Raw genomic sequence first — 26,577 nt, forward strand, 5'->3', positions numbered from 1 at the left:
GGGGTAAATGAGCAAAAAAATGCTCTATTACTTCCAAAGTAAAAGCAAATTTGTCTTGTCCCTGCCATGGTAATGTGACCAAAAGATATCTCGAACACCAACGACAGCCATCCTTGAAATCCTGCTGTATTAAGCAGATTAGGTATGTCAGACAGACTGGGTGCTGTGACAGTCAATGGTTTAGTAGCTGCATTCAACTTTCTGTAGTTTACTGTAAGCCATCATGTCCTTAACACTTGTAACTGGCCATACTGGAGAATTAAAAGGGGAATGGATTTTTTTAACAGTTTCCCTCTCCACCAAATATTTTGTTAATTCACCTTTCACTGTCATCGCTAATTCTGGGGACAATCCCTTATTATACCCACACCAGAGGCTCAAACAGGTGCAGGAATCACCTCATCACCTACTTTTTTAAATCATTACCCTCATGGTCAACTCAGGGCCAGGAAGGTTTGACAGACCACCATTGTTCCTGTATGTGCTGGATTGGTTGTGATAGATTTAATTTTGTCCATAGTAGCTCATGTGGTGCTATGTTTAGATTTTTAATGGAAGTAGTGCTGATAACAGACCAATGTTTTAGTTGTTTCTGCGTAGTGCGTACACGGAGTCGAGTTCTTTCCTCTTCCCAGGCTGCCTGCTAGCAAGTTGACTGGGAGTACAACAAGAAAAATTTTTTTAATCAACATTTGGTGTGATTTTCAGTATCACAACTGCTATGAGGACTGCAAGAAAAATGCTTGCCAGGTTTGCAGCATAATACCATTAGCCTGAATAAGTTATAAGGCAATAGAAGTCCCCTAGTAAAGAACGGTGTAAATGCCAAAACTTAATTGGACAAGCTGTTTCCTCCTGTGAGCAGATTATTCAGATTATTTCCTGTATTTCCTGTAACTGAAAAACAAACAAACAAACAAAAACAAACAAACAAACAACAATGTTTACTCCAAAATTTATCCATTTTAACTAGAACACATACTTTAAAAGTCTGTTTCTGCTACAGTTATGTGAAAGATTTTATCCCAAGTCTTCATTCTATACAGTAGAATAAAAAAAAATAAATTTCAAAGGACAATTTTCAGCTTCACATTAAGGCCGGAGTCCACCTCATCTTGTAAGTCTCTTCTACCAGGTTAGAATATCACCACTAACACATTGGTACAATTCCTCTACAGCTAGTCAGCTCAGCTTTTGACATTTTTATTCCAATGGGACAGGAACTGATTCACTTCTTTCAAAGTTTGTGAAAAGTAATTCCCCCACGCTTATTTTATAGCCTGGCTGAGCAATGCACTGAAAGTTTTCCCTCCGCTATCAGAACATTTCAAAGCACGGAGTTCAGCCAGTGCATGAAATCTGTTGTTCATCCAGACATCTTTAGGGCGAGTCTATTTTGCCTTTCAGAAATTCATAAGGATATCAGCATGGTAGAAAATATCAATAAAGTTTAGGAAACACAATGAAAGGAGGAAAAAGAAAAGGCAAATTTGAGCTTCAGAGCTGTACTGACAGATCTGAAATTCTGTGGGGATTCCGTAGGTTGGAAAAGCACAGCAAAACTCACGCCTGAGAATAAGGGACCATGAGGCTGCCAATACGCTAAGGTTACTTACTGTATCAGCATGCTTAATTACAACAAAGTAACAACATGTATTTCTTACCTCTGATATTAATTCCGATATACTCTCCCTGCTCTGGTTGTGAAACACGGAAAGCTCTGTCACGCAGTCCTCGGCAAGGTGTCCCTGCTGCAAGAACACGCACTACATTCAAGCATGAGGCTTTCAGGTTGTCTCACCGAGACACATCTGACCATGACACTGTTGTGATATGCCGCAGGCGGAGTCCCTAATTATCCAAGATTTCACATTTTGTATTTTAGTTAGCATCATGGCTAAATGTTGCCGTGAGTAAACAGAGAAAGTCACACAACTTCAGCAACTTCAGCATCTCGGCCCTCCTTGGTGAGAGGTTCTGAACTCACATAGGAAAGGCTGTGTGCAGATGAGATTTTTCACTTGAGTGGAAGCTACACTTTTATCTCTTCTTAAATATGCAAAGCTACATCAGGCATGCACGTCTTTGCCAGAGCCGCTTAAAACTGACGGTGCGTGTGCAACAAGCTGTTCTTTACCTAGACAAACAGCGGCAGCCAGTGGCCAGCAGGAGGCATTGGCAAACAATTGAGAGACGGTCAGGACAAACGCTTTCAAAGAGGTCAAATTGTTAGCCGAACAAGCAACTCTCTGAGACACAGAAATGAGATAAACCATAAGCACGTCCAACATGCTTATATAAAAACTTGTGTTTTGCTCCATCATGGATTCCTTTCCACGGAGGAAGAATTTCAATCTTGTCTTCAAAAACCCATTAGGGAGATCCTTAGAAATGCATTGTAGGCAATTTCACAATGCTCAGGGGTTGGGGCCCTTGCTCAGTGAGGAGGGGCTGAGGCAAAGGTGTGTGGTCAGACTGCAGAGGAGCCTCAGGGCAGCCTTCTCGTAACTACAAGGAGGGCAGCAAGACAAAGCCAAGCTATCTCAGCAGGGCATGGTGCGATGATGACAAACAGCAGGCACGGTGGTACAAATCACCACAGGGAGATGGCAATTCTTTGGGTGTTATATAAGGGTGTTCTGGTGTCGCACAGACCTTGCTGATGCTGTTTTAAAATAATTAAAAAAGCGAGGTAGGAATTAAAATTAGTTCACTTATTGCGAACCCAGAAGAGTGGCTATTATTAAATTGGGAGAGAAAATACAGCACAAAGAGGCTGGAGATGAGAATGGTTGAATTAAAGGGCAGGGGAATGGGGAGAAAAAGAAACAAAAGAAACAATAAGGCCGCGGGGAAGCGCAGAGAGAAGGAAAAGGAAATATTCTCTACTTCCCATCAACGAGCGATGTTCAGCCATGTCCTGGGAAGCAGGGCATCAAAACACGTAGTGGTTGTTGAGGAGGAACAGCCCCCTGCCCCACGGCAGCTCCCTTGTTTATTGCTGAGTGTGGCATCAGGTGCTCTGGAATGTCCCTTTGGTTGGTTTAGGTCAGCTGGCCTATCGATGTCCCCTCCCCATCACTTGCCCACCCCCATTGATTTCTTTTGATGAAGTGGCCAACCATCTGGTTGCCCAAGGGAAGCCAGCTGATGGCACCTGTTTGGCTTTCAGCACAGCTTCAAGACTGTTTCTCACTGTCTCCTTCTGGACAAATTGGGCAGCACACAGCTAGAGCAATGCATAATGCGATGGGTGAACAAGGGGCTGACGGGTCGCGCTCCAAGGGTTCTTGTAAATGGGGTTGCATCAGGCTGGTGGCCAGTCATAGGGGCTTGTGCAGGCCTCCATTTTAGGGCCTGTTCTCTTCAGCGTTGTCCCGACTGACTCGCATGTAGGACTTGAGGGCATATGGAGTCCGTTTAGGCATGATGCTAAACAGGAAGGAGTGGCTGACTCCATCGAGGGGAGGAAGGCTTTGCAGAGAGACCTTGACAAAGCAGAGAGCTGGGCAATCCCCAAGCATATGAGGTTTAGCAAGAGCGAGTGAGGGATTCCACGCCTGGCAAGGGGCAACCCTGGCTGTATGGACAGTCGGGGGGACGAGAGGCTGGAGCGCAGCCCTGCAGAGAGGGATCTGGGCGTTTTGGTCGATGGCAAGTTGAACGGGATTCAAGCAGGGGCCCTGGCAGCCAGGAAGGGCAACAGCATCCTGGGCTGCCTCCAGCACGGCATCGCCAGCTGGGCGGGGGCAGGGATTGCTGTGCTCTGCTCTGCGCTCTTTCAGCAGCGCCTCGAGTCCTGTCCTGGGTGCACTTTTGGGCAGCACACTAACAGAAGGACATCAGGTTATTGGAGAGTGTCCAAAGGAGGGCTTCGAAGTGGTGAAGGATCGGGAGAGTAAGATGGATGAGGAGCACATGAGGTCCGCGTGTTTGCTCAGCCTGCACGAGACTGAGGGGAGGCCTCATGGCGGCCAGCAGCTTCCTCACCAGGGCAGCAGAGGGGCTGGCGCTGAGCTCTGCTCTCTGGGGCCACTGACAAAACTCGAGGGAATGGCAAGGAGATGGGACAGTGGAGGGTCTGGCTGCAGGTGAGGAGAAGATTGTACACCAACACGGGGCTTGGCCACTGAAACAGGCCTCCCAGTGAAGTGGTCACGGCAGCCAAGCTGCCGGGGTTCACCAAATGTCTGGCAAGTGCTTTCAGACACGTGCTTTGGTTTTTGGGGGTCACCCAGAGCGCTGGGCTCTGAGGTCACCCAGCGATGGGCTGTGAGGTCAGCCAGCAATGGGCTGTGACCTCACGGCCCTCGCTGCTTATCTTGGGGCGCCGGCAGAGCCTGGCCCAGCCTGGCTCGTGCCTGGACTCCCGCTGAGCGTGTGTGCGAGGCTTGGAGTGCCGAGCAAGGATCTCTTGGGAGATTTGTTGGAGCTGTGCTGTGGGGCCGTCGGCAACTGCTCTCGGTGCCCGTCCCCGCAGCCAGTGCCTGCGTTTCCCCGGCCCTGCCTGGCTCAGGCAGCCGGGGCTGTGGAGGGAGTGCTCGCAGCAGTGCAGGTGAGCTGTGCGGGGACACGTGCCCCGGGGCTCGGCTTGGGGTTTTGTCCTGCTGAGGGGCCGGGGCACTGCCGCTGCCTGCCCTGGCTCAGCCACTGACCCTGACCTCTCTCCTTCTTGCAGCGCACATCAGCTGTCGCAGCGGTGCCAGCCAGGGGAAGCAGCTCCCCATCTGCAGCTCTCCCCAGCCCGCTGCAGCGAGCCGACACCATGGCAAGTGAGGCCCAGGACATCACTTGCCCTGTGTGCCAGGGGGTCCCCAAGGAGCCCAGCTACGTCCTCCCCTGTGTGCACCACTTCTGCTTCGGGTGCATCATGCGCTGGGCCAAGAGAAGCAGCACCTGTCCCCTCTGCAGGCAGCACATCACCTCCATCCGCTACTCCATCTGGGCGGAAGACGACTTCCTGGAGGTGCAGCTGGCCCCCGATGCAGAGGCGCAAGACGACAGCCCCCAGGACGAGCAGGGGGCTGCAGAGCCCATGCCCCAGCCTGCCGTGAGAGGCCTCCCGCCCGAGGAATGGGCAGCCCTCTTCAGGGAACACCTAGAAGTCCTCGGTCCGCTGCGCTCCTGGGTGCGCCAGCAAGCCAGGGAGCTGTTCGACGCTGCCTGGTGGGACCAGGACATGCTGGAGGCCAACATCGTCGCTTGGCTGTGCCGCTGTGGGCTCGATGAGCACGCCTTGGTGCAGGAGCTGCAGCCGTTGCTGCAGGGCCACACGGTGAGCTTTGTGCAGCGGCTCATCTCCATCATGGAGGAGACGTGCAGCGAGGAGTTCCTCGAGGAGCTGGGCTTCCTGGAACCGCGTCCTGCCAGCCAGCTCTACGTGTACAACGGCCCTGAAGTGGACCTCGAGGGCTCCCAAGACACCTGGGAGCCCGAAGACAGCCCGGAGGCCACCTCCAGCCCTGCTGCCTCCCCCCGGGACACTCCTGTCACCAGCCTGCTCTCCTCCAGCAGCGCGGAGGATTCGGACATTGAGGAGCTGCCCAGCACCTCCAGTGCCGCCCTGCCTGGGGGTCCTGGCCACCCGCGCGCTGCACCCATGCCTGAGGAGCAGGAGGAGCTCTTCTCAGAGCCTGAAGAGGAGGAAGCAGAACAGGCTGCGGTGCCGGGCACAAGCCACGGGCCCTCTCCTCCTGGCCAGGGCAGGGACAGCTCACCTGGGGGGCCGCGGCGCCCCCCGAAGAGGAGAGCCGACAGCGACCCGGACTCTCCCCAGCCCTGCAAGAGGCCCCCGCGCCTTTAGCAGGGCAAATGTGGTTGTCATCCCAATAAAGAGTTGTGACCCTGCCACAGACAGTGTCTTGGTCTTCTTCATAGAATCGCGGAATCCTACAGTCATAGAAATGTCGAGTGGCTCAGGTTGGAAGGGGCCTCAAAGACCACCTAGTTCCACTCCCCCTGCCATGGCCAGGGGTGCCACCCACTGGATCTGGTTGCCCAGCCTGGTGATGGGCAATGCCTGCCCACTTGCTCAGGACCCACAGATCCATCTCCTCAGGCCCCCTGGCCTTGCGCATCACCATGTTCCTCCTTCCCCACCCTCCCTCGGACCCCGCAGGGTGCAGAGCAGCAGCGCCGACCCTCCCAACATGGCCGCCCCGCTGCGCCTCCCTCCCTCCCTCCCTCCCTCCTTCCCTCCCTCCCTCCCGTTGGGCGCCGCGCTTAAATGTCCGTGTTTGCACTTTTAGGTGGGTTTGCAAAGGTAAAGCTTGGACGACATCTTCTTACCGGTGAAAAAGTTGCAATAAAAATCATGGACAAGCTTGGATACGTAAGAAGAGGAGGAAGATGGAGTGCATAGACAATGAATTTAGTAGCTAAGAACTTCATAAAAACTGCTGTAAATTTGTAACCTCAGCATAGTTAAGTTTAGATTGGAACATGCGATATCAATGACAACTCTGGCTGTTCTTTTTCGGGACACTTTTACATAGTTAGTGACATCTCTTTAAATAGTGCTGTTTTCCGGTCAGCCCTAGGCACAGAGGTAGGATTTCTGTCTGTACACATACCGATGCCAGAGCTCAGTATAGTAACATGAGAGGACTCTGATAAATACCAAACTCTCAAATACTGATGAGTAAAAAACTAGATGCTTACTGCATTTGAAGATGACTGTTGGTTCCTTCTGCAAAAGCCATCACCTTGTTGTTCACTTTATCGGTACCTACTGTGGGACAGATCTGTAGAAGAAAGTTTTGGTCATCTGTTTTTGATATCATTACCATAAGTATTGGTCACAAGCCTCATTAATATACTACAAAAACACACTATTCACAAAAAGCTATGAAATTTGGGGGGGAAAAAAAAAAAGTAAAAAAAAAAAAAACAAAAAAGAGAATAAGAAATACTTGCATTTGTCATACTGTTCCACAAATCTTCATTTTTTGCGTTTTGATAGCTCTACTTCTGCAGGTACTGCACAAGTCCAGCTTTAAAAACATCATCAGTCAGGTAGTCCTTCAACATATTTAATATACAGGATCCCTGAAAAAAAGTGTGACAAAATGTTTACAAAACCACTCCCTAGATAGCAAGATGCTTCTTTCAGAAAATTTTCAGCAGGCTAACCTAAACAGCAGTTCAATTTTGTATGTCTGTCTGATGAGAAATAATTGGGTTTTATATATATTTAGACGGTAATTTGGCTTTCCTTATTTCCTTAAATATATTTTGGATTGAGTAAAATATGCTATTATTTTCTCAATTACTATATAGAGCAGGCTCCAATGAAAAACGCTGGTTGGTTTAAGCACCTAAAATAATGTTTTAATGTTTCAATTGATACACAATAGGTAAGAAGGGGCAAAAACCTCCTCTTTTTATAGATGGAACAGGAAACCACAATTTGAACTACATGCAGGAGTTTTGGACTACGATTGAGATAGAATATAAAGATCAAAACAACATTAAAAAGTATATTAACACCACGGTTCAGGGATGTTTTGTATAAAGGACTGACTGAAATCAGTACAATGCAGACGTATAGTACAATCAGTACAACTGAGAATGAAATCAGTTACAGATTTTACCTTCACATAAGAAACATCATCAAACATTTCTAAAATTTGAGCTGGATCTTCCACAGGAGTAGACACAGGATGTGATGAATTTAATGCATCCACTTCCATGGCATCAAACCAGTTTGATAAGAAATAATCTTCCTAATAGGAGACAAAAATGATTATTACTACCAAATTTTGCTTAGTGACTACTGAATTCCTATTAGTTCATATTTCAGTCCATTCTACATGATGTTGAAATCCCATCAGGAAAGCCAAACATATCTTCGGTTTCATTACAGAGCAGGAAACGGAAGGGGAAGGGGAAGGGGAAGGGGAAGGGGAAGGGGAAGGGGAAGGGGAAGGGGAAGGGGAAGGGGAAGGGGAAGGGGAAGGGGAAGGGGAAGGGGAAGGGGAAGGGGAAGGGGAAGGGGAAGGGGAAGGGGAAGGGGAAGGGAAAGGGGAAGGGGAAGGGGAAGGGGAAGGGGAAGGGGAAGGGGACGACAAGGCAAGGCACGGCAAGGCAAGGCAAGGCAAGGCAATGCAAGGAAAGCCAAGGCAAGGCAAGGCAAGGCAAGGCAAGGCAAGGCAAGGCAAGGCAAGGCAAGGAAAGTAAAGGAAAGGAGAGGAAAGGAAAGGCAAGGCAAGGCAAGGCAAGGCAAGGCAAGGCAAGGCAAGGCAAGGCAAGGCAAGGCAAGGCAAGGCAAGGCAAGGCAAGGCAAGGCAAGGCAAGGCAAGGCAAGGCAAGGAAAGGCAAGGAAAGGCAAGGAAAGGCAAGGAAAGGCAAGGAAAGGAAAGGAAAGGAAAGGAAAGGAAAGGAAAGGAAAGGAAAGGAAAGGAAAGGAAAGGAAAGGAAAGGAAAGGAAAGGAAAGGAAAGGAAAGGAAAGGAAAGGAAAGGAAACTTTGCATACTTGCAAAGTTTCATATATTGAACCTGTGCTAAAGCTAGTGGGAGGATTTGGGGGTCTTCGTTAGGATTTAAGTCTGACTGTACATGAGGGAAAAAAATTAATTTCATAGAATCATAGAATACCCCAAGTTGGAAGGGACCCATAAGGATCATCAAGTCCAACTCCTGGCACAGCACAGGTCTTCCCAAAAAGTCAGACCACATGACTAAGAGCACAGTCCAATCGCTTCTTCAACTCCGACAGGCTTGGTGCTGTGACTACTTCCCTGGGAAGCCTGTTCAGGTGTGCGACTACCCTCTCGGTGAAGAACCTCTTCCTGTTGTCAAGCCTGAACCTCTCCTGCCACAGCTTGACACCATTTCTGCAGGTCCTATCACTGGTGATTACAGAGAATAGGTCGGTGCCTGCCTCTGCACTCCCCCTCGTGAGGAAGCTGTAGACCGCGATGAGGTCCCCCCTCAGCCTCCTCTTCTCCAGGCTGAACAGGCCCAGTGCCCTCAGCCTCTCCTCGTACGTATTCCCCTCTAGGCCCTTCACCATCTTTGTAGCCCTCCTCTGGACACTCTCCAACAGTTTTGCATCCTTTTTGTACTGCGGTGCCCAGAACTGCACACAGTGCTCGAGGTGAGGCCACACCAGCGCAGAGTAGAGCGGGACAATCACCTCCCTTGACTAACTAGCAATGCCTTTATACTTTCCGAAGTCTAAATAGCTTTTGAAAAGAGAATATACTTTGATTGCAATCATTAACTTCCATCACCAGTTTCTGAAGTAATTAGATACAATAAAATCAATATTCTTACCCTTCGAGTTAAGATCAGACAGTTCTTTCAAAGGGAAAGCAAAAACTATTTCACAGCACAAACATGCTTGGCCTTCACCCTTACAAATTAGTGGACTTAGAATGCAAATATAAAATAAAAATACAGTAAATGCTGCTTACAACTTTCAGTTCTGGATGGGTAATGTTGACCGACACAAACTCCATGAATTTTGCAAACCCTTCATTTAACCACAGGTCATTCCACCACTCCATGGTAACTAGGTTGCCAAACCACTGAAACAACAGCAACAACAATTTTAATTTAATTACACGGTTTTTCACAAAAGCTGCTACTGACTGATATGAAATTGAATTTATAGCATGTCACTGACATTTAAGGCACATTTTTGTAGTAATGCAGCTTACTCTGGCCTCTTTCTATTTCATTTCTTATTTTAATGGTAATACTCCACAGCATGGGTTTCCATTACAATTCCATGAAACTTTATACATAAACCAGGTTTGATAGGAGAGCCACGCATAAACCTGTAACGATTCTTAACTTTTTTACCTATATTCATGGCTTGCAAATAATTTCAAGGGTTAGCAATGGTGCAAAGTCCCCAGAGCACTACAGCTACTGAACTATACAGATTTTGGTTACAGCCCTGCATGTCTATGAAGCCCAACGAGACTTTATTGGGAACAGTCGCGTGATTCACGGATGAACACCCTCAAACTGAAACAGCTCTTTTCAGTCTATATTCTCAAATATCTCTCCATCCACACAGCTCTGACCACTTTGTGGGTCCCTTCTGATCCTTTATTGTTGCTCCTAAATCTCACCTGATGAGCCAGTTCGTGGACTATTATCATAGTAATCCAAAGTCTAGAAGATGCTGAGGATTTATCAGGGTCATACAACAATGCGGATTCCCGATATGTGGTCAATCCCCAGTTTTCCATAGCACCAGACTGGAAATCAGGAATAGCTGCTAAATCTGGTGGAGGGGGGAGGAAGGAGGAGGGGGGGAGGGAAGCATTAATAAACTGCTAGGATTGTTTGACCCAGTAAAGAACCCAGTCACCTGCTCATCCCACTTCACAACAGCTCCCACATCACACCTTCTTTAAGGCTTCTCCTAAATGTAACAGCAAAAACATACCTTTAAAAAGTTCTCTGTAGAAGGATTTTCCGTTCTCAGTGAAGCTTTTCAACATACTCTTAAGTTACACGAAGCAGACAGTTTAAAAACATGGGAGCCAAAATTGTCCCAGTCTTACCTAACTCATTGATTTTATGCAATTTTACTCTCTATTCTTAATGCTATTCTTGAATACATTAAATTAGGTAACACTTACCTTGTTTAGGTAAGGGATATGAAATGCTGAAGTAATCCTCATAAAAGTCTAAAAGTTTTACTGCCGCATCCAGGGCATAATCAGCTTGGTGGATCTTCTCTGGTACCGCGTATACAGAAATCTACAGTAAACAAGCAGGCAGTATTTAAATGCCAGCATCAAAAGTTTACAGAATTTGTTCTTTAACATAGGTGCGTGAGTGGTCATGAAAAGTGAAAGTAGAGCACATACCTAACAGCTTTCGTACAAAAGTTACTTTTAAAAAATCCAGATACAGATATGTGCAAAATTAGAAATAAGAATTTTACTTTATCCTCCAGAACCACTATGCCTGTAAAAGGACATCTATACCTTCCATCCCCTACCAAGCCAGAGCTGTGTAACTACCACTGTTCTGTTTTATTCCTGATTCTCCAATAAAACTATATTTAATTTCCTTTTAATCAAACAGTCTTACTTGAAACAACATTACCAATGCACGTAAGTATATAAAAAGAAAGCATATTACCAAAAACTTTTGGAATTAGTAAAATTAGTCTTAATGCAAACTAATAATCCAATTACAAAGCCAACGTTTTTCTCTCCTCTCGTTCATGTCAAACTTCACAATGTATAAATCCAACAATTTAGCTTGAAAGTACACTATATGTTTCCATATAGATTTTGTTATAAAATAAGCTCTTAGAAAATCAGAATAGTTACATTAACTCCATGACTGGATATTTTGCTGATGGACTTGAAATCGGAAACAATAAAGGCCACGAGGTAGGTACTCATCTTGACACTGGTATCAAAATGGTCTTCAACAAGCCATGAATTTATATTCACAGTCTTCATCTAAAAAAAGACAAGCACAGCTCATCATCCGGTAGTACCTCTAAGGACTTTGGCACCAAAAATCAATGTGTTTCTTTTCAGTTTCACTAAGACAATTTTAAAGACAAGTTGGAAAGAAGTCAACCCTGTGCCAGCCCGTCCCCACACAAAGAAAACAGAAACATACAGGTAGTTTCACTCGTAAGTGTTACTTCAACATTGCTAAAACTAGATAAAGATACTCATTCAAAAGCTTTAATTTTCCTCAGTGTCTGCCAGCACATCGATCTAATTAAGATCACACTTGAGTTGATCAGAAGTTGTCTAAATCTAAACATCACTTGTTACACATGAGAGAAATAAACTACTCCAAACAATGACTCAGCTCTCTCAGATATCTATTTCAAGACAAAATGAGTCGCCTGTTAGAGTTTTCCCTTTTGATTCGCCTCAGGTAACTAACTTACACTTGGAGTATATTTAGCCACATTGGAATACTAATACTGGCACCCACAATTCATTCATTATTTTATCCACTTTTCAATACAAGAACTGTTTTGTTTGATAGTTTGTTTTTAACCAACTTCCAAAAGACTTCATTTTTTTGAAATGTACTTGGTGTATGGGGAGGCGTTGTTCCCTCATTTATAAGGGTTAGTATCCTGGCAAATCACGAATCAATAATGCAGAAGAATTTGTGAAGAATCTCTTATGCACAGAGTAAGACCAAATGTATGACATGTGACCCACCCTACATACGCCTACATCTTTGTAACTGCAAACCATATTTGTAGGTGTTACACATACTCCACTTTCACAGACATTTTTTGAAGGCCAAAATAACCTTTTTGTTGTTGTTGTTTAATAATATATATATATATATATATATATATATATATATATATGGTCCTGAATAATATTGTGTCTGTATTCAGATACATTTTAATATTAATTCTTAAAATCTAAGACAAAGACTGAAAGCATTTTATGGGTAAAATAAAGGTTAGTAAGATTGCATTGTTCTCAAACCACTGCAGAGAACAGGAACCCCTAGGATGCAACATCTGTTGCATTCCTTCATAACTGTGTATCAACACTACCAGCAATCATTTACTCTCAGAAAAGAATTGACATAATCTTTAGGTCAATATTCCCATGAACAGCAACTTCCTAGATATTCTCTTCTCCTTTCACTTTCTTTTTTACAGGTCATCAAGCAACAGCACAACATTGAATGTATCCACCTACAAGGGGCATATTGGACAGCGCAAGGTGCTTTGGTTCCCTCCTAATCTTAACTGAAAATCTGGCTTTGAAAGCTGGTTCATCGAAACACGGGAAGGCTGTTCTTGCAAATGTTGGCTCAAAATGCGTTGCTGCGAGCACTCTAAGGAAAAAAGAGAAAACCTTTAGTCCACATGCCTTTATATGCAGTGTTCACCACCTTGTGTGAAAATCAAGTAATTTCACAGAATCACAGAATTTCTAGGTTGGAAGAGACCTCAAGATCATCGAGTCCAACCTCTGACCTAACGCTAGCAGTCCCCACTAAACCATATCCCTAAGCTCTACATCTAAACGTCTTTTAAAGACTTCCAGGGATGGTGACTCCACCACTAACCTGGGCAGCCTGTTCGAGTGTCTAACAACCCTTTCGGTAAAGAAGATCTTCCTAACATCTAACCTAAAACTCCCCTGGCGCAACTTTAACCCAAACTCCCTCGTCCTGTCACCAGGCACGTGGGAGAACAGGCCAACCCCCACCTCGCTACAGCCTCCCTTGAGGTACCTGTAGAGAGCGATAAGGTCGCCCCTGAGCCTCCTCTTCTCCAGGCTGAACAAGCCCAGCTCCCTCAGCCGCTCCTCGTAGGACTTGTTCTCCAGGCCCCTCACCAGCTTCGTCGCCCTTCTCTGGACTCGCTTGAGCACCTCCATGTCCTTCTTGTAGCGAGGGGCCCAAAACTGAACACAGTACTCGAGGTGCGGCCTCACCAGAGCCGAGTACAGGGGGACGATCACCTCCCTAGCCCTGCTGGCCACACTGTTCCTGATACAAGCCAGGATGCCGTTGGCCTTCTTGGCCACCTGAGCACACTGCTGGCTCATATTCAGCCGACTATCCACCATCACTCCCAGGTCCTTCTCTGCCTGGCAGCTCTCCAACCTCTCGTCTCCCAGCCTGTAGCTCTGCTTGGGGTTATTGCGCCCCAGGTGCAGGACCCGGCACTTGGCCTTGTTGAACTTCATGCAGTTGACCTCAGCCCATCGCTGCAGCCTATCCAGATCCTCCTGCAGAGCCTTCCTACCCTCGAGCAGATCAACACGCGCATAGCTTGGTGTCGTCTGCAAACTTACTGAGGGTGCACTCGATGCCCTTGTCCACATCATCGATGAAGATATTAAAGAGGACCGGCCCCAGCACCGCGCCCTGGGGGACGCCACTAGTGATTGGCCTCCAACCGGACTTGGCTCCATTCACCACGACTCTTTGGGCCCGGCTATCCAGCCAGTTTCTAACCCAACGAAGCGTGCGCCAGTCCAAGCCAAGAGCAGCCAGTTTCTTGAGGAGAATGCTGTGGGAGACGGTGTCAAAAGCCTTGCTGAAGTCAAGGTAGACCACATCCACAGCCTTTCCCTCGTCCACCCAGCGCGTCACTTTGTCATAGAAGGAGATCAGGTTCGTCAAGCAGGACCTGCCTTTCATAAACCCATGCTGACTGGGCCTGATCGCCTGCTTGCCCTGCAAGTGCTGCGTGAGGACTCTCAGGAGGATCTGCTCCATGAGCTTCCCTGGCACTCAGGTCAAACTGACAGGCCTGTAGTTTCCCGGGTCTGCCCTCCGGCCCTTCTTGTAGATGGGCGTCACATTTGCTAGCCGCCAGTCAACTGGGACCTCCCCCGATCGCCAGGACTGCTGATAAATGATGGACAGTGGCTTGGCCAGCTCCTCTGCCAGTTCTCTCAGTACCCTTGGGTGGATCCCATCCGGCCCCATCGACTTGTGCACATCCAAGTGCCGTAGCAGGTCACCAACCAGTTCTTCATGGATGGTGAGGGCCACATCCTGCTCCCCATCCCCTTCCACCAGCTCAGGGTACTGGGTATCCAGAGAACAACCGGTAGTGCCGCTAAAGACTGAGGCAAAGAAGGCATTGAGCACCTCCGCCTTTTCCTCATCTCTTGTAACTAAGTGCCGTGGTTCCGCTCGAGTGGGCAGCTGAGCTCCACCACAGCCGCTCCCTCACTCCCCCTCCTCAAAGAGGAATGGGGAGAAAATATGTGAAAATGGCTCAAGGGTTGAGACAAGGATGAGAAAATCACTCAGTAATTATTGTAACGGGCAAAACAGACTCGGCATAAGGAGATAGTAAGATTTATTGCCTATTAACTAACAAGCTAGAGAAGTGAGAAACAAAGGAAAGAAACCAAAAGCACCTTCCCCCCATCCACCCTCTTCCACCTCCTCCCCCCGAGCGGCGCAGGGGAACGGGGGAATGGGGGTTATGGTCAGTCTACAGCGCTTCTTCTCTGCCGCTCCTTCTCGGTCACTCTCGTCCCTTGTGCTGTGGGGTCCCACCCACGGGATGCAGTCCTTGATGAACTGATCCGGCATGGGCTTCCCACAGGCAGCAGCTCTTCCAGAACTGCTCCAGATATGGGTCCGTACCACGGGGTCCATCCCTCAGGAGAAAACTGCTCCAACCTGGCTCCCCTACGGGCAGCAGCTCCTGCCAGGTCACCTGCTCCTGCGTGGGCTCCTCTCCACGGGCTACAGGTCCGGCCCGGAATCTGCTCCGGCAGGGGTCTTCCACAGGCGGCAGCCTCCGTCGGTGCAGGGCCACCTGCTCCACCGTGGTCTCCTCCACGGGCCGCAGCGTGGAACCCTGCTCCACCGTGGTACTCCATGGGCTGCAGGGGGACATCCTGCTTCACCATGCTCCTCACCACAGGCCGCAGGGGACTTCTGCTCCGGCGCCTGGAGCACCTCTCCCCCTCCTTCTACACTGACCTTGGCACCTGCAAGGCTGTTTTATCACTCCCTTGGCTCTCCCAGCTGCTGTGAGGCGCAGCGTTTTTTTCCCTGTCTTAAATATGCTCTCACAGAGGCGCAAAACAACATCGCTTACTGGCTCAGCTCTGGAAAACAATGGGGCCCTTCCCAAACATGGGGCAGCTTCTAGATCTTTCTCACAGAAACCACCCCTATGGCCCCCTGCTACCAAAACCTTGCCACGTAAACCCACTACACCAAGTTTCCCCCCGCAGCCAGTAAAGGATGGAGATTCTCCTTAGTCCTCCTTTTTGTGTTGATGTATTTATAGAAACGTTTTTTGTTATCTTTAACGGCAGTAGCCAGATTGAGCTCCAGATGAGCTTTGGCCTTCCTAATTTTGTCCCTGCACGGCCTCGCTACATCCTTATAGTCCTCCCTAGTGGCCTGCCCACTATTCCAAACATTATAAACCCTCTTTTTTCTCCTAAGATCAAGCCACAATTCTCTGTTGAGCCAGGCTGGTCTTCTTCCCTGCCAGCTCGTCTTTGGGCACGTGGGAACAGACCGTTCCTGCGCCATTAAGATTTCCCTCTTGAAGAGCGCCCAGCCTTCCTGGACTCTTCTGCCCTTCAGAACCGCCTCCCAAGGGACTCCACCAACCAGTGTCCTGAGCAGCTCAAAGTCAGCCCTCCGAAAGTCCAATACAGCGGTTTTACTGGTCCCCTTCCTGGCCTCGCCAAGAATAGTGAACTCCACCATTTCGTGGTCACTCTGCCCAAGACAGCTCCCGACAATCACATCCTCCACCAGTCCTTCTCTGTTTGTGAAGAGAAGGTCTAGCGGGGCACCACCCCTGGTGGGCTCACTAACCAGCTGCGTCAGGAAGCTATCTTCCACGCTCTCCAGAAACCTCCTAGACTGCTTTCTCAGGGCTGTGTTGTGCTTCCAGCATATGTCAGGGAAGTTGAAGTCCCCCACGAGTACAAGAGCTGACGATTTCGCAACTTCTGCCAGCTGCCTGTAGAACTCCTCATCAGTCTCCTCATCCTGGTTCGGCGGTCTATAGCAGACCCCGACCAGGACGCTAGCCTTGTTGTCCCTGCCGATCCTAACCCAAAGGGACTCGACCTTGTCATTCCCAGCCTCGAGTTCTACAACATCGAAAGGCTCTCTAATATAGAGAGCCACACCACCACCCCTTCTGTGCTGCCCGTCCCTTCTGAAGAGCTTATAGCCAGGCATTGCAGCACTCTAGTCATGAGACTGGTCCTACCACGTCTCCGTGATGGCAACCAAGTCGTAGCCTGCCTGCTGCACGATGGCTTCCAGCTCCTCCTGTTTGTTACCCATGCTGCGCGCATTGGTGTAGATGCACTTCAGCTGGGCCATTACCTTATCCCCCGGCCTTGCCATTGCTCCCCCTGGCACAGCCCCAACAATCCTTGCTTCAGCCCCATCCCCCTTCCTACCTAGTTTAAAGCCCTCTCAATGAGCCCTGCCAGCTCCTGGCCCAGGATCCTTTTTCCCCTAAAAGATAGCGACCCGTCTGAGGCCATCAGGCCAGGTGCTGAGTAAAGTGCCCCATGATCGAAAAAAACAAGATTTCTGCGTTGGCACCAGCCCCGGAGCCACGTGTTTAACAGGTGGGCTTTCCCTGTCCTCTTTGTTCCCCTCCCTGCCACCGCAGGGATGGATGAAAACACCACCTGCACTCCCGCTCCATCCACTAACCGACCCAGCCCCCTAAAGTCTCGTTTGATAGCCTTCAGGCTTCTCTCCTCAATGTTGTCACTGCCCGCCTGGACTACCAAAAGAGGATAATAGTCAGAGGGGCGTACCAGGTTGGGAAGCTTCCTGGCAACGGCCCTGACCCTGGCCCCAGGGAGGCAGCACACTTCCCTACGGGTAGGGTCAGGCCGACAAATAGGGCCCTCTGCTCCCCTAAGAATAGAGTCTCCAACAACAATAACCCTCCTGTCTTTCTTGGTGGAGGCAGTCCTGAGGCGTGGAGTCGACCTCCTCGCCCTAGGCATCCTCCTGGGCCCGACCATCCTCCCTCTGCCCGACGGCTACAGGGCAGGGGGTCCACCCCCATTTGGGATGTCTCACCTCGGTACCTCTCCTTGAGGCCCTGCAGGGAGTTACTCCACAAGTCTATCTCTCGCTCACACTCCCTGATGGCCCTCAACCTCTCCACCTCCTCCTTGAGCTCCGCCACCATGCAGACCAGGTCATCCACCTGCTCGCACCTCACGCACGCAGTTTCTCTGCCTCCCGCCGATGGCAGCAACAGGCTCAGACACTCCTCGCATCCGGTGACCTGAACTGCTGCATAAATTTCACATTTATGAGATAATTTAAGTACTTTCAAAATCTTTGGCATGCTAAGAATTACCATTTCTCAATCTGTGGTGGGGAACAGAAGTGGATACATAAAGCTTCTTGACCAACCCCCCTGATAAGGGGTTCTGCAATAAGAGACAACTTGTCAGAGCCCAGCGAGTCCCCGGACTCTTCCTCTCACATCACTGCAGGACTTCTGGACGTGTCGGTGGATTAAGGCCTGCTAAGGCTACAGCCAAGAACCCCGCAGCCCAGAAAAGGACCCAGCTCTCCAGCTTCACACAGGGCTTCGCCAGCCATCAGCCTTCCTTGCTGCATGGGCACACTGCTGGCTTATGTTCAACGTGGTGTCCACCAGGAACCTCAGGTCATTTTCTGCCAGGCTGCTCTCCAGCAGGGTGCCCATAGCATGTCCAGGTGCCTGGGGTTGTTATTCCACAGGTACAGGACTTGCCACAGCTCCATGAGATTCCTGCCAGCCTTAAAGGAGTCCTTGCAAAGGAGTTCAAATGAAAATACGCTCTGTCATCACGGTGGGCTGGTCCGTTCCAAGCGTTTCTAACCACTCCTGTGGCACAGAAGTAAGTTCCTGGGTCCATGTGTACCACGGCTGAAGGACAAAACCACCCAAGGAATGCTGGAAACTCTAGGATGACCAAGGCAGATGACCAGAGCAGAACAACTACCAAAAGAGTTTCTCACCCTGCAGAAAGAGCAGATCTCTAGTAAAGGACAACAGGCTCAGATATCTCTGCAATAAGAACTGACAATGGAAAAGAAGGTCCTCGGTGGTGGTGCTGGTAACCTCTCCGCAGGAGCATCACCAACATCAGGATGAAGGTACAATTTGAGATCTCAGATACAGACCTGCTAGCCTGGTAGCCCGATCTTTTTCTTCTCACAGAATCACAGAATTGAAGGGGTTGGAAGGGACCTGAAGAGGTCATCGGGTCCAAGCCCCCTGCCAAAGCAGGTTCCTCAGAGCAGGCTGCCCAGGGAGGCATCCAGATGGGCCTTGAATATCTCCAGAGAAGGAGACTCCACAACCTCCCTGGGCAGCCTGTCCCAGTGCTCCGTCACCTGCACCATGAAGAAGTTCTTTTGTATACTCATGTGGAACTGCCTGGGCTCCATTTTGTGGCCATTGCCACTTGTCCAGTCCTCACAAACCACTGAAGAGAGGTTGGCCATGTTATAAACATAAATAGGATCCCTCCCTCAGTCTTCTTTTCCCCAGGCTGACCAGACCCAGGTCTCTCAGCCTTTCCTCATAGGGAAGATGCTCCAGGCCCTTTATCATCTTCCTTGCCCTCCGCTGGACTCTTCCCAGGAGATCCCTGTCTTTTTTGTACCGGGGAGCCCAGAACTGGACACAGTACTCCAGGTGAGGCCTGACCAGGGCTGAGTAGAGAGGGAGGATCACCTCCCCTGCCCTGCTGGCCACGCTCCTTTTCATGCACGTCATGATCCCATGGGCCCTCTTGGCCACGAGGGCACACTGCTGGCTCATGGTCAACCTGTCGTCCACCAGGACCCCCAGGTCCTTCTCCTCAGAGCTCCTCTCCAGCAGGTCATCCCCCAGCCTGTACTGATACATGTGGTTGTTCCTTCCCAGGTGCAGGACTCTACCCTTGCTCTTGTTAAACCTTGTTAGAAATGTTTTAACAATTTGTGTCAATAAAGAACAGTCCTGTCTGCCTCTGGGCCCTGCACTGGCAATTTAATTCTTGAACCACAGATGCAGTTGTGAGAGTGGGTAGCAAATACGAGTACTGCTGGCATATGTCTGTCTATGAGGAAGCCCATTCCTTCTTGTACTTGCTGCTCATCACTGCCCCCACTCAATATCTCCCTATCGAATTAATGTGATTCCAGCAGGTAACCTTACTTCTTCTAATGTCTTAGCCAATTCAGCATGTGTTGGTGCAGGTCTGTGCTTAAACCTCTGGGGTAAATGAGCAAAAAATGCTCTATTACTTCCAAAGTAAAAGCAAATTTGTCTTGTCCCTGCCATGGTAATGTGACCAAAAGATATCTCGAACACCAACGACAGCCATCCTTGAAATCCTGCTGTATTAAGCAGATTAGGTATGTCAGACAGACTGGGTGCTGTGACAGTCAATGGTTTAGTAGCTGCATTCAACTTTCTGTAGTTTACTGTAAGCCATCATGTCCTTAACACTTGTAACTGGCCGTACTGGAGAATTAAAAGGGGAATGGATTTTTTTAACAGTTTCCCTCTCCACCAAATATTTTGTTAATTCACCTTTCACTGTCATCGCTAATACTGGGGCCAATCCCTTATTATACCCACACCAGAGGCTCAAACAGGTGCAGGAATCACCTCATCACCTACTTTTTTAAATCATTACCCTCATGGTCAACTCAGGGCCAGGAAGGTTTGACAGACCACCATTGTTCCTGTATGTGCTGGATTGGTTGTGATAGATTTAATTTTGTCCATAGTAGCTCATGTGGTGCTATGTTTAGATTTTTAATGGAAGTAGTGCTGATAACAGACCAATGTTTTAGTTGTTTCTGCGTAGTGCATACACGGAGTCGAGTTCTTTCCTCTTCCCAGGCTGCCTGCTAGCAAGTTGACTGGGAGTACAACAAGAAAAATTTTTTTAATCAACATTTGGTGTGATTTTCAGTATCACAACTGCTATGAGGACTGCAAGAAAAATGCTTGCCAGGTTTGCAGCATAATACCATTAGCCTGAATAAGTTATAAGGCAATAGAAGTCCCCTAGTAAAGGCCGGTGTAAATGCCAAAACTTAATTGGACAAGCTGTTTCCTCCTGTGAGCAGATTATTCAGATTATTTCCTGTATTTCCTGTAACTGAAAAACAAACAAACAAACAAACAAAAACAAGCAAACAAACAACAATGTTTACTCCAAAATTTATCCATTTTAAGTAGAACACATACTTTAAAAGTCTGTTTCTGCTACAGTTATGTGAAAGATTTGATCCCAAGTCTTCATTCTATACAGTAGAATAAAAAAAAATAAATTTCAAAGGACAATTTTCAGCTTCACATTAAGGCCGGAGTCCACCTCATCTTGTAAGTCTCTTCTACCAGGTTAGAATATCACCACTAACACATTGGTACAATTCCTCTACAGCTAGTCAGCTCAGCTTTTGACATTTTTATTCCAATGGGACAGGAACTGATTCACTTCTTTCAAAGTTTGTGAAAAGTAATTCCCCCACGCTTATTTTATAGCCTGGCTGAGCGATGCACTGAAAGTTTTCCCTCCGCTATCAGAACATTTCAAAGCACGGAGTTCAGCCAGTGCATGAAATCTGTTGTTCATCCAGACATCTTTAGGGCGAGTCTATTTTGCCTTTCAGAAATTCATAAGGATATCAGCATGGTAGAAAATATCAATAAAGTTTAGGAAACACAATGAAAGGAGGAAAAAGAAAAGGCAAATTTGAGCTTCAGAGCTGTACTGACAGATCTGAAATTCTGTGGGGATTCCGTAGGTTGGAAAAGCACAGCAAAACTCACGCCTGAGAATAAGGGACCATGAGGCTGCCAATACGCTAAGGTTACTTACTGTATCAGCATGCTTAATTACAACAAATTAACAACATGTATTTCTTACCTCTGATATTAATTCCGATATACTCTCCCTGCTCTGGTTGTGAAACACGGAAAGCTCTGTCACGCGGTCCTCGTCCAGGTGTCCCTGCTGCAAGAACACGCACTACATTCAAGCATGAGGCTTTCAGGTTGTCTCACCGAGACACATCTGACCATGACACTGTTGTGATATGCCGCAGGCGGAGTCCCTAATTATCCAAGATTTCACATTTTGTATTTTAGTTAGCATCATGGCTAAATGTTGCCGTGAGTAAACGGAGAAAGTCACACAACTTCAGCAACTTCAGCATCTCGGCCCTCCTTGGTGAGAGGTTCTGAACTCACATAGGAAAGGCTGTGTGCAGATGAGATTTTTCACTTGAGTGGAAGCTACACTTTTATCTCTTCTTAAATATGCAAAGCTACATCAGGCATGCACGTCTTTGCCAGAGCCGCTTAAAACTGACGGTGCATGTGCAACAAGCTGTTCTTTACCTAGACAAACAGCGGCAGCCAGTGGCCAGCAGGAGGCATTGGCAAACAATTGAGAGACGGTCAGGACAAACGCTTTCAAAGAGGTCAAATTGTTAGCCGAACAAGCAATTCTCTGAGACAGAGAAATGAGATAAACCATAAGCACGTCCAACATGCTTGTATGAAAACTTGTGTTTTGCTCCATCATGGGTTCCTTTCCACGGAGGAAGAATTTCAATCTTGTCTTCAAAAACCCATTAGGGAGATCCTTAGAAATGCATTGTAGGCAATTTCACAATGCTCAGGGGTTGGGGCCCTTGCTCAGTGAGGAGGGGCTGAGGCAAAGATGTGTGGTCAGACTGCAGAGGAGCCTCAGGGCAGCCTTCTCGTAACTACAAGGAGGGCAGCAAGACAAAGCCAAGCTATCTCAGCAGGGCATGGTGCGATGATGACAAACAGCAGGCACGGTGGTACAAATCACCAAAGGGAGATGGCAATTCTTTGGGTGTTATATAAGGGTGTTCTGGTGTCGCACAGACCTTGCTGATGCTGTTTTAAAATAATTAAAAAAGCGAGGTAGGAATTAAAATTAGTTCACTTATTGCGAACCCAGAAGAGTGGCTATTATTAAATTGGGAGAGAAAATACAGCACAAAGAGGCTGGAGATGAGAATGGTTGAATTAAAGGGCAGGGGAATGGGGAGAAAAAGAAACAAAAGAAACAATAAGGCCGCGGGGAAGCGCAGAGAGAAGGAAAAGGAAATATTCTCTACTTCCCATCAACGAGCGATGTTCAGCCATGTCCTGGGAAGCAGGGCATCAAAACACGTAGTGGTTGTTGAGGAGGAACAGCCCCCTGCCCCACGGGAGCCCCCCTGTTTATTGCTGAGTGTGGCATCAGGTGCTCTGGAATGTCCCTTTGGTTGGTTTAGGTCAGCTGGCCTATCGATGTCCCCTCCCCATCACTTGCCCACCCCCATTGATTTCTTTTGATGAAGTGGCCAACCATCTGGTTGCCCAAGGGAAGCCAGCTGATGGCACCTGTTTGGCTTTCAGCACAGCTTCAAGACTGTTTCTCACTGTCTCCTTCTGGACAAATTGGGCAGCACACAGCTAGAGCAATGCATAATGCGATGGGTGAACAAGGGGCTGACGGGTCGCGCTCCAAGGGTTCTTGTAAATGGGGTTGCATCAGGCTGGTGGCCAGTCATAGGGGCTTGTGCAGGCCTCCATTTTAGGGCCTGTTCTCTTCAGCGTTGTCCCGACTGACTCGCATGTAGGACTTGAGGGCATATGGAGTCCATTTAGGCATGATGCTAAACAGTATGGAGTGGCTGACTCCATCGAGGGGAGGAAGGCTTTGCAGAGAGACCTTGACAAAGCAGAGAGCTGGGCAATCCCCAAGCATATGAGGTTTAGCAAGAGCGAGTGAGGGATTCCACGCCTGGCAAGGGGCAACCCTGGCTGTATGGACAGTCAGGGGGACGAGAGGCTGGAGCGCAGCCCTGCAGAGAGGGATCTGGGCGTTTTGGTCGATGGCAAGTTGAACGGGATTCAAGCAGGGGCCCTGGCAGCCAGGAGGGGCAACAGCATCCTGGGCTGCCTCCAGCACGGCATCGCCAGCTGGGTGGGGGCAGGGATTGCTGTGCTCTGCTCTGCGCTCTTTCAGCAGCGCCTCGAGTCCTGTCCTGGGTGCACTTTTGGGCAGCACACTAACAGAAGGACATCAGGTTATTGGAGAGTGTCCAAAGGAGGGCTTCGAAGTGGTGAAGGATCGGGAGAGTAAGATGGATGAGGAGCACATGAGGTCCGCATGTTTGTTCAGCCTGCACGAGACTGAGGGGAGGCCTCATGGCGGCCAGCAGCTTCCTCACCAGGGCAGCAGAGGGGCTGGCGCTGAGCTCTGCTCTCTGGGGCCACTGACAAAACTCGAGGGAATGGCAAGGAGATGGGACAGTGGAGGGTCTGGCTGCAGGCGAGGAGAAGATTGTACACCAACACGGGGCTTGGCCACTGAAACAGGCCTCCCAGTGAAGTGGTCATGGCAGCCAAGCTGCCGGGGTTCACCAAATGTCTGGCAAGTGCTTTCAGACACGTGCTTTGGTTTTTGGGGGTCACCCAGAGCGCTGGGCTCTGAGGTCACCCAGCGATGGGCTGTGAGGTCAGCCAGCAATGGGCTGTGACCTCACGGCCCTCGCTGCTTATCTTGGGGCGCCGGCAGAGCCTGGCCCAGCCTGGCTCGTGCCTGGACTCCCGCTGAGCGTGTGTGCGAGGCTTGGAGTGCCGAGCAAGGATCTCTTGGGAGATTTGTTGGAGCTGTGCTGTGGGGCCGTCGGCAACTGCTCTCGGTGCCCGTCCCCGCAGCCAGTGCCTGCGTTTCCCCGGCCCTGCCTGGCTCAGGCAGCCGGGGCTGTGGAGGGAGTGCTCGCAGCAGTGCAGGTGAGCTGTGCGGGGACACGTGCCCCGGGGCTCGGCTTGGGGTTTTGTCCTGCTGAGGGGCCGGGGCACTGCCGCTGCCTGCCCTGGCTCAGCCACTGACCCTGACCTCTCTCCTTCTTGCAGCGCACATCAGCTGTCGCAGCGGTGCCAGCCAGGGGAAGCAGCTCCCCATCTGCAGCTCTCCCCAGCCCGCTGCAGCGAGCCGACACCATGGCAAGTGAGGCCCAGGACATCACTTGCCCTGTGTGCCAGGGGGTCCCCAAGGAGCCCAGCTACGTCCTCCCCTGTGTGCACCACTTCTGCTTCGGGTGCATCATGCGCTGGGCCAAGAGAAGCAGCACCTGCCCCCTCTGCAGGCAGCACATCACCTCCATCCGCTACTCCATCTGGGCGGAAGACGACTTCCTGGAGGTGCAGCTGGCCCCCGATGCAGAGGCGCAAGACGACAGCCCCCAGGACGAGCAGGGGGCTGCAGAGCCCATGCCCCAGCCTGCCGTGAGAGGCCTCCCGCCCGAGGAATGGGCAGCCCTCTTCAGGGAACACCTAGAAGTCCTCGGTCCGCTGCGCTCCTGGGTGCGCCAGCAAGCCAGGGAGCTGTTCGACGCTGCCTGGTGGGACCAGGACATGCTGGAGGCCAACATCGTCGCTTGGCTGTGCCGCTGTGGGCTCGATGAGCACGCCTTGGTGCAGGAGCTGCAGCCGTTGCTGCAGGGCCACACGGTGAGCTTTGTGCAGCGGCTCATCTCCATCATGGAGGAGACGTGCAGCGAGGAGTTCCTCGAGGAGCTGGGCTTCCTGGAACCGCGTCCTGCCAGCCAGCTCTACGTGTACAACGGGCCTGAAGTGGACCTCGAGGGCTCCCAAGACACCTGGGAGCCCGAAGACAGCCCGGAGGCCACCCCCAGCCCTGCTGCCTCCCCCCGGGACACTCCTGTCACCAGCCTGCTCTCCTCCAGCAGCGCGGAGGATTCGGACATCGAGGAGCTGCCCAGCACCTCCAGTGCCGCCCTGCCTGGGGGTCCTGGCCACCCGCGCGCTGCACCCATGCCTGAGGAGCAGGAGGAGCTCTTCTCAGAGCCTGAAGAGGAGGAAGCAGAACAGGCTGCGGTGCCGGGCACAAGCCACGGGCCCTCTCCTCCTGGCCAGGGCAGGGACAGCTCACCTGGGGGGCCGCGGCGCCCCCCGAAGAGGAGAGCCGACAGCGACCCGGACTCTCCCCAGCCCTGCAAGAGGCCCCCGCGCCTTTAGCAGGGCAAATGTGGTTGTCATCCCAATAAAGAGTTGTGACCCTGCCACAGACAGTGTCTTGGTCTTCTTCATAGAATCGCGGAATCCTACAGTCATAGAAATGTCGAGTGGCTCAGGTTGGAAGGGGCCTCAAAGACCACCTAGTTCCACTCCCCCTGCCATGGCCAGGGGTGCCACCCACTGGATCTGGTTGCCCAGCCTGGTGATGGGCAATGCCTGCCCACTCGCTCAGGACCCACAGATCCATCTCCTCAGACCCACGGCCTTGCACATCACCATGTTCCTCCTTCCCCACCCTCCCCCAGACCCCGCAGGGTGCAGAGCAGCAGCGCCGACCCTCCCAACATGGCCGCCCCGCTGCGCCTCCCTCCCTCCCTCTCTCCCTCCCTCCTTTCCTCCCTCCCTCTCGTTGGGCGCCGCGCTTAAATGTCCGTGTTTTCACTTTTAGGTGGGTTTGCGAAGGTAAAGCTTGGACGACATCTTCTTACCGGTGAAAAAGTTGCAATAAAAATCACGGACAAGCTTGGATACGTAAGAAGAGGAGGAAGATGGAGTGCATAGACAATGAATTTAGTAGCTAAGAACTTCATAAAAACTGCTGTAAATTTGTAACCTCAGCATAGTTAAGTTTCGATTGGAACATGGGATATCAATGACAACTCTGGCTGTTCTTTTTCAGGACACTTTTACATAGTTAGTGACATCTCTTTAAATAGTGCTGTTTTCCGGTCAGTCCTAGGCACAGAGGTAGGATTTCTGTCTGTACACATACCGATGCCACAGCACAGTATAGTAACATGAGAGGACTCAGATAAATACCAAACTCTCAAATACTGATGAGTAATAAACTAGATGCTTACTGCATTTGAAGATGACTGTTGGTTCCTTCTGCAAAAGCCATCACCTTGTTGTTCACTTTTATCAGTACCTGCTGTGGGACAGATCTGTAGAAGAAAGTTTTGGTCATCTGTTTTTGATATCATTACCATAAGTATTGGTCACAGGCCTCATTAATATACTACAAAAACACACTATTCACAAAAAGCTATGAAATTTGGGGAAAAAAAAAAAA

At 49.6% G+C, this 26,577-nt stretch overlaps 1 protein-coding gene across 1 annotated transcript; it reads right to left on the minus strand.

The window, feature by feature from the left end:
* Window positions 1-6,746: 6,746 nt before the first annotated feature.
* LOC309890247 (endoplasmic reticulum aminopeptidase 1-like) lies at window positions 6,747-24,469 on the minus strand (the record flags this gene model as incomplete). The annotated part of the gene is made up of 9 exons (XM_082783933.1): window positions 6,747-7,047; window positions 7,593-7,724; window positions 9,418-9,531; window positions 10,084-10,238; window positions 10,600-10,720; window positions 11,302-11,436; window positions 20,274-20,353; window positions 21,367-21,453; window positions 24,358-24,469. The coding sequence occupies 9 exons, from the start codon at window positions 24,467-24,469 to the stop codon at window positions 6,964-6,966; spliced, it is 1,020 nt and encodes a 339-aa protein (XP_082640059.1). The 3' UTR covers window positions 6,747-6,963.
* Window positions 24,470-26,577: the final 2,108 nt, after the last annotated feature.

This window comes from Aythya marila (genome assembly GCF_965140915.1).
Source record: "Aythya marila genome assembly, chromosome: Z".
NCBI classification, from domain to species: Eukaryota; Metazoa; Chordata; class Aves; order Anseriformes; family Anatidae; genus Aythya; species Aythya marila.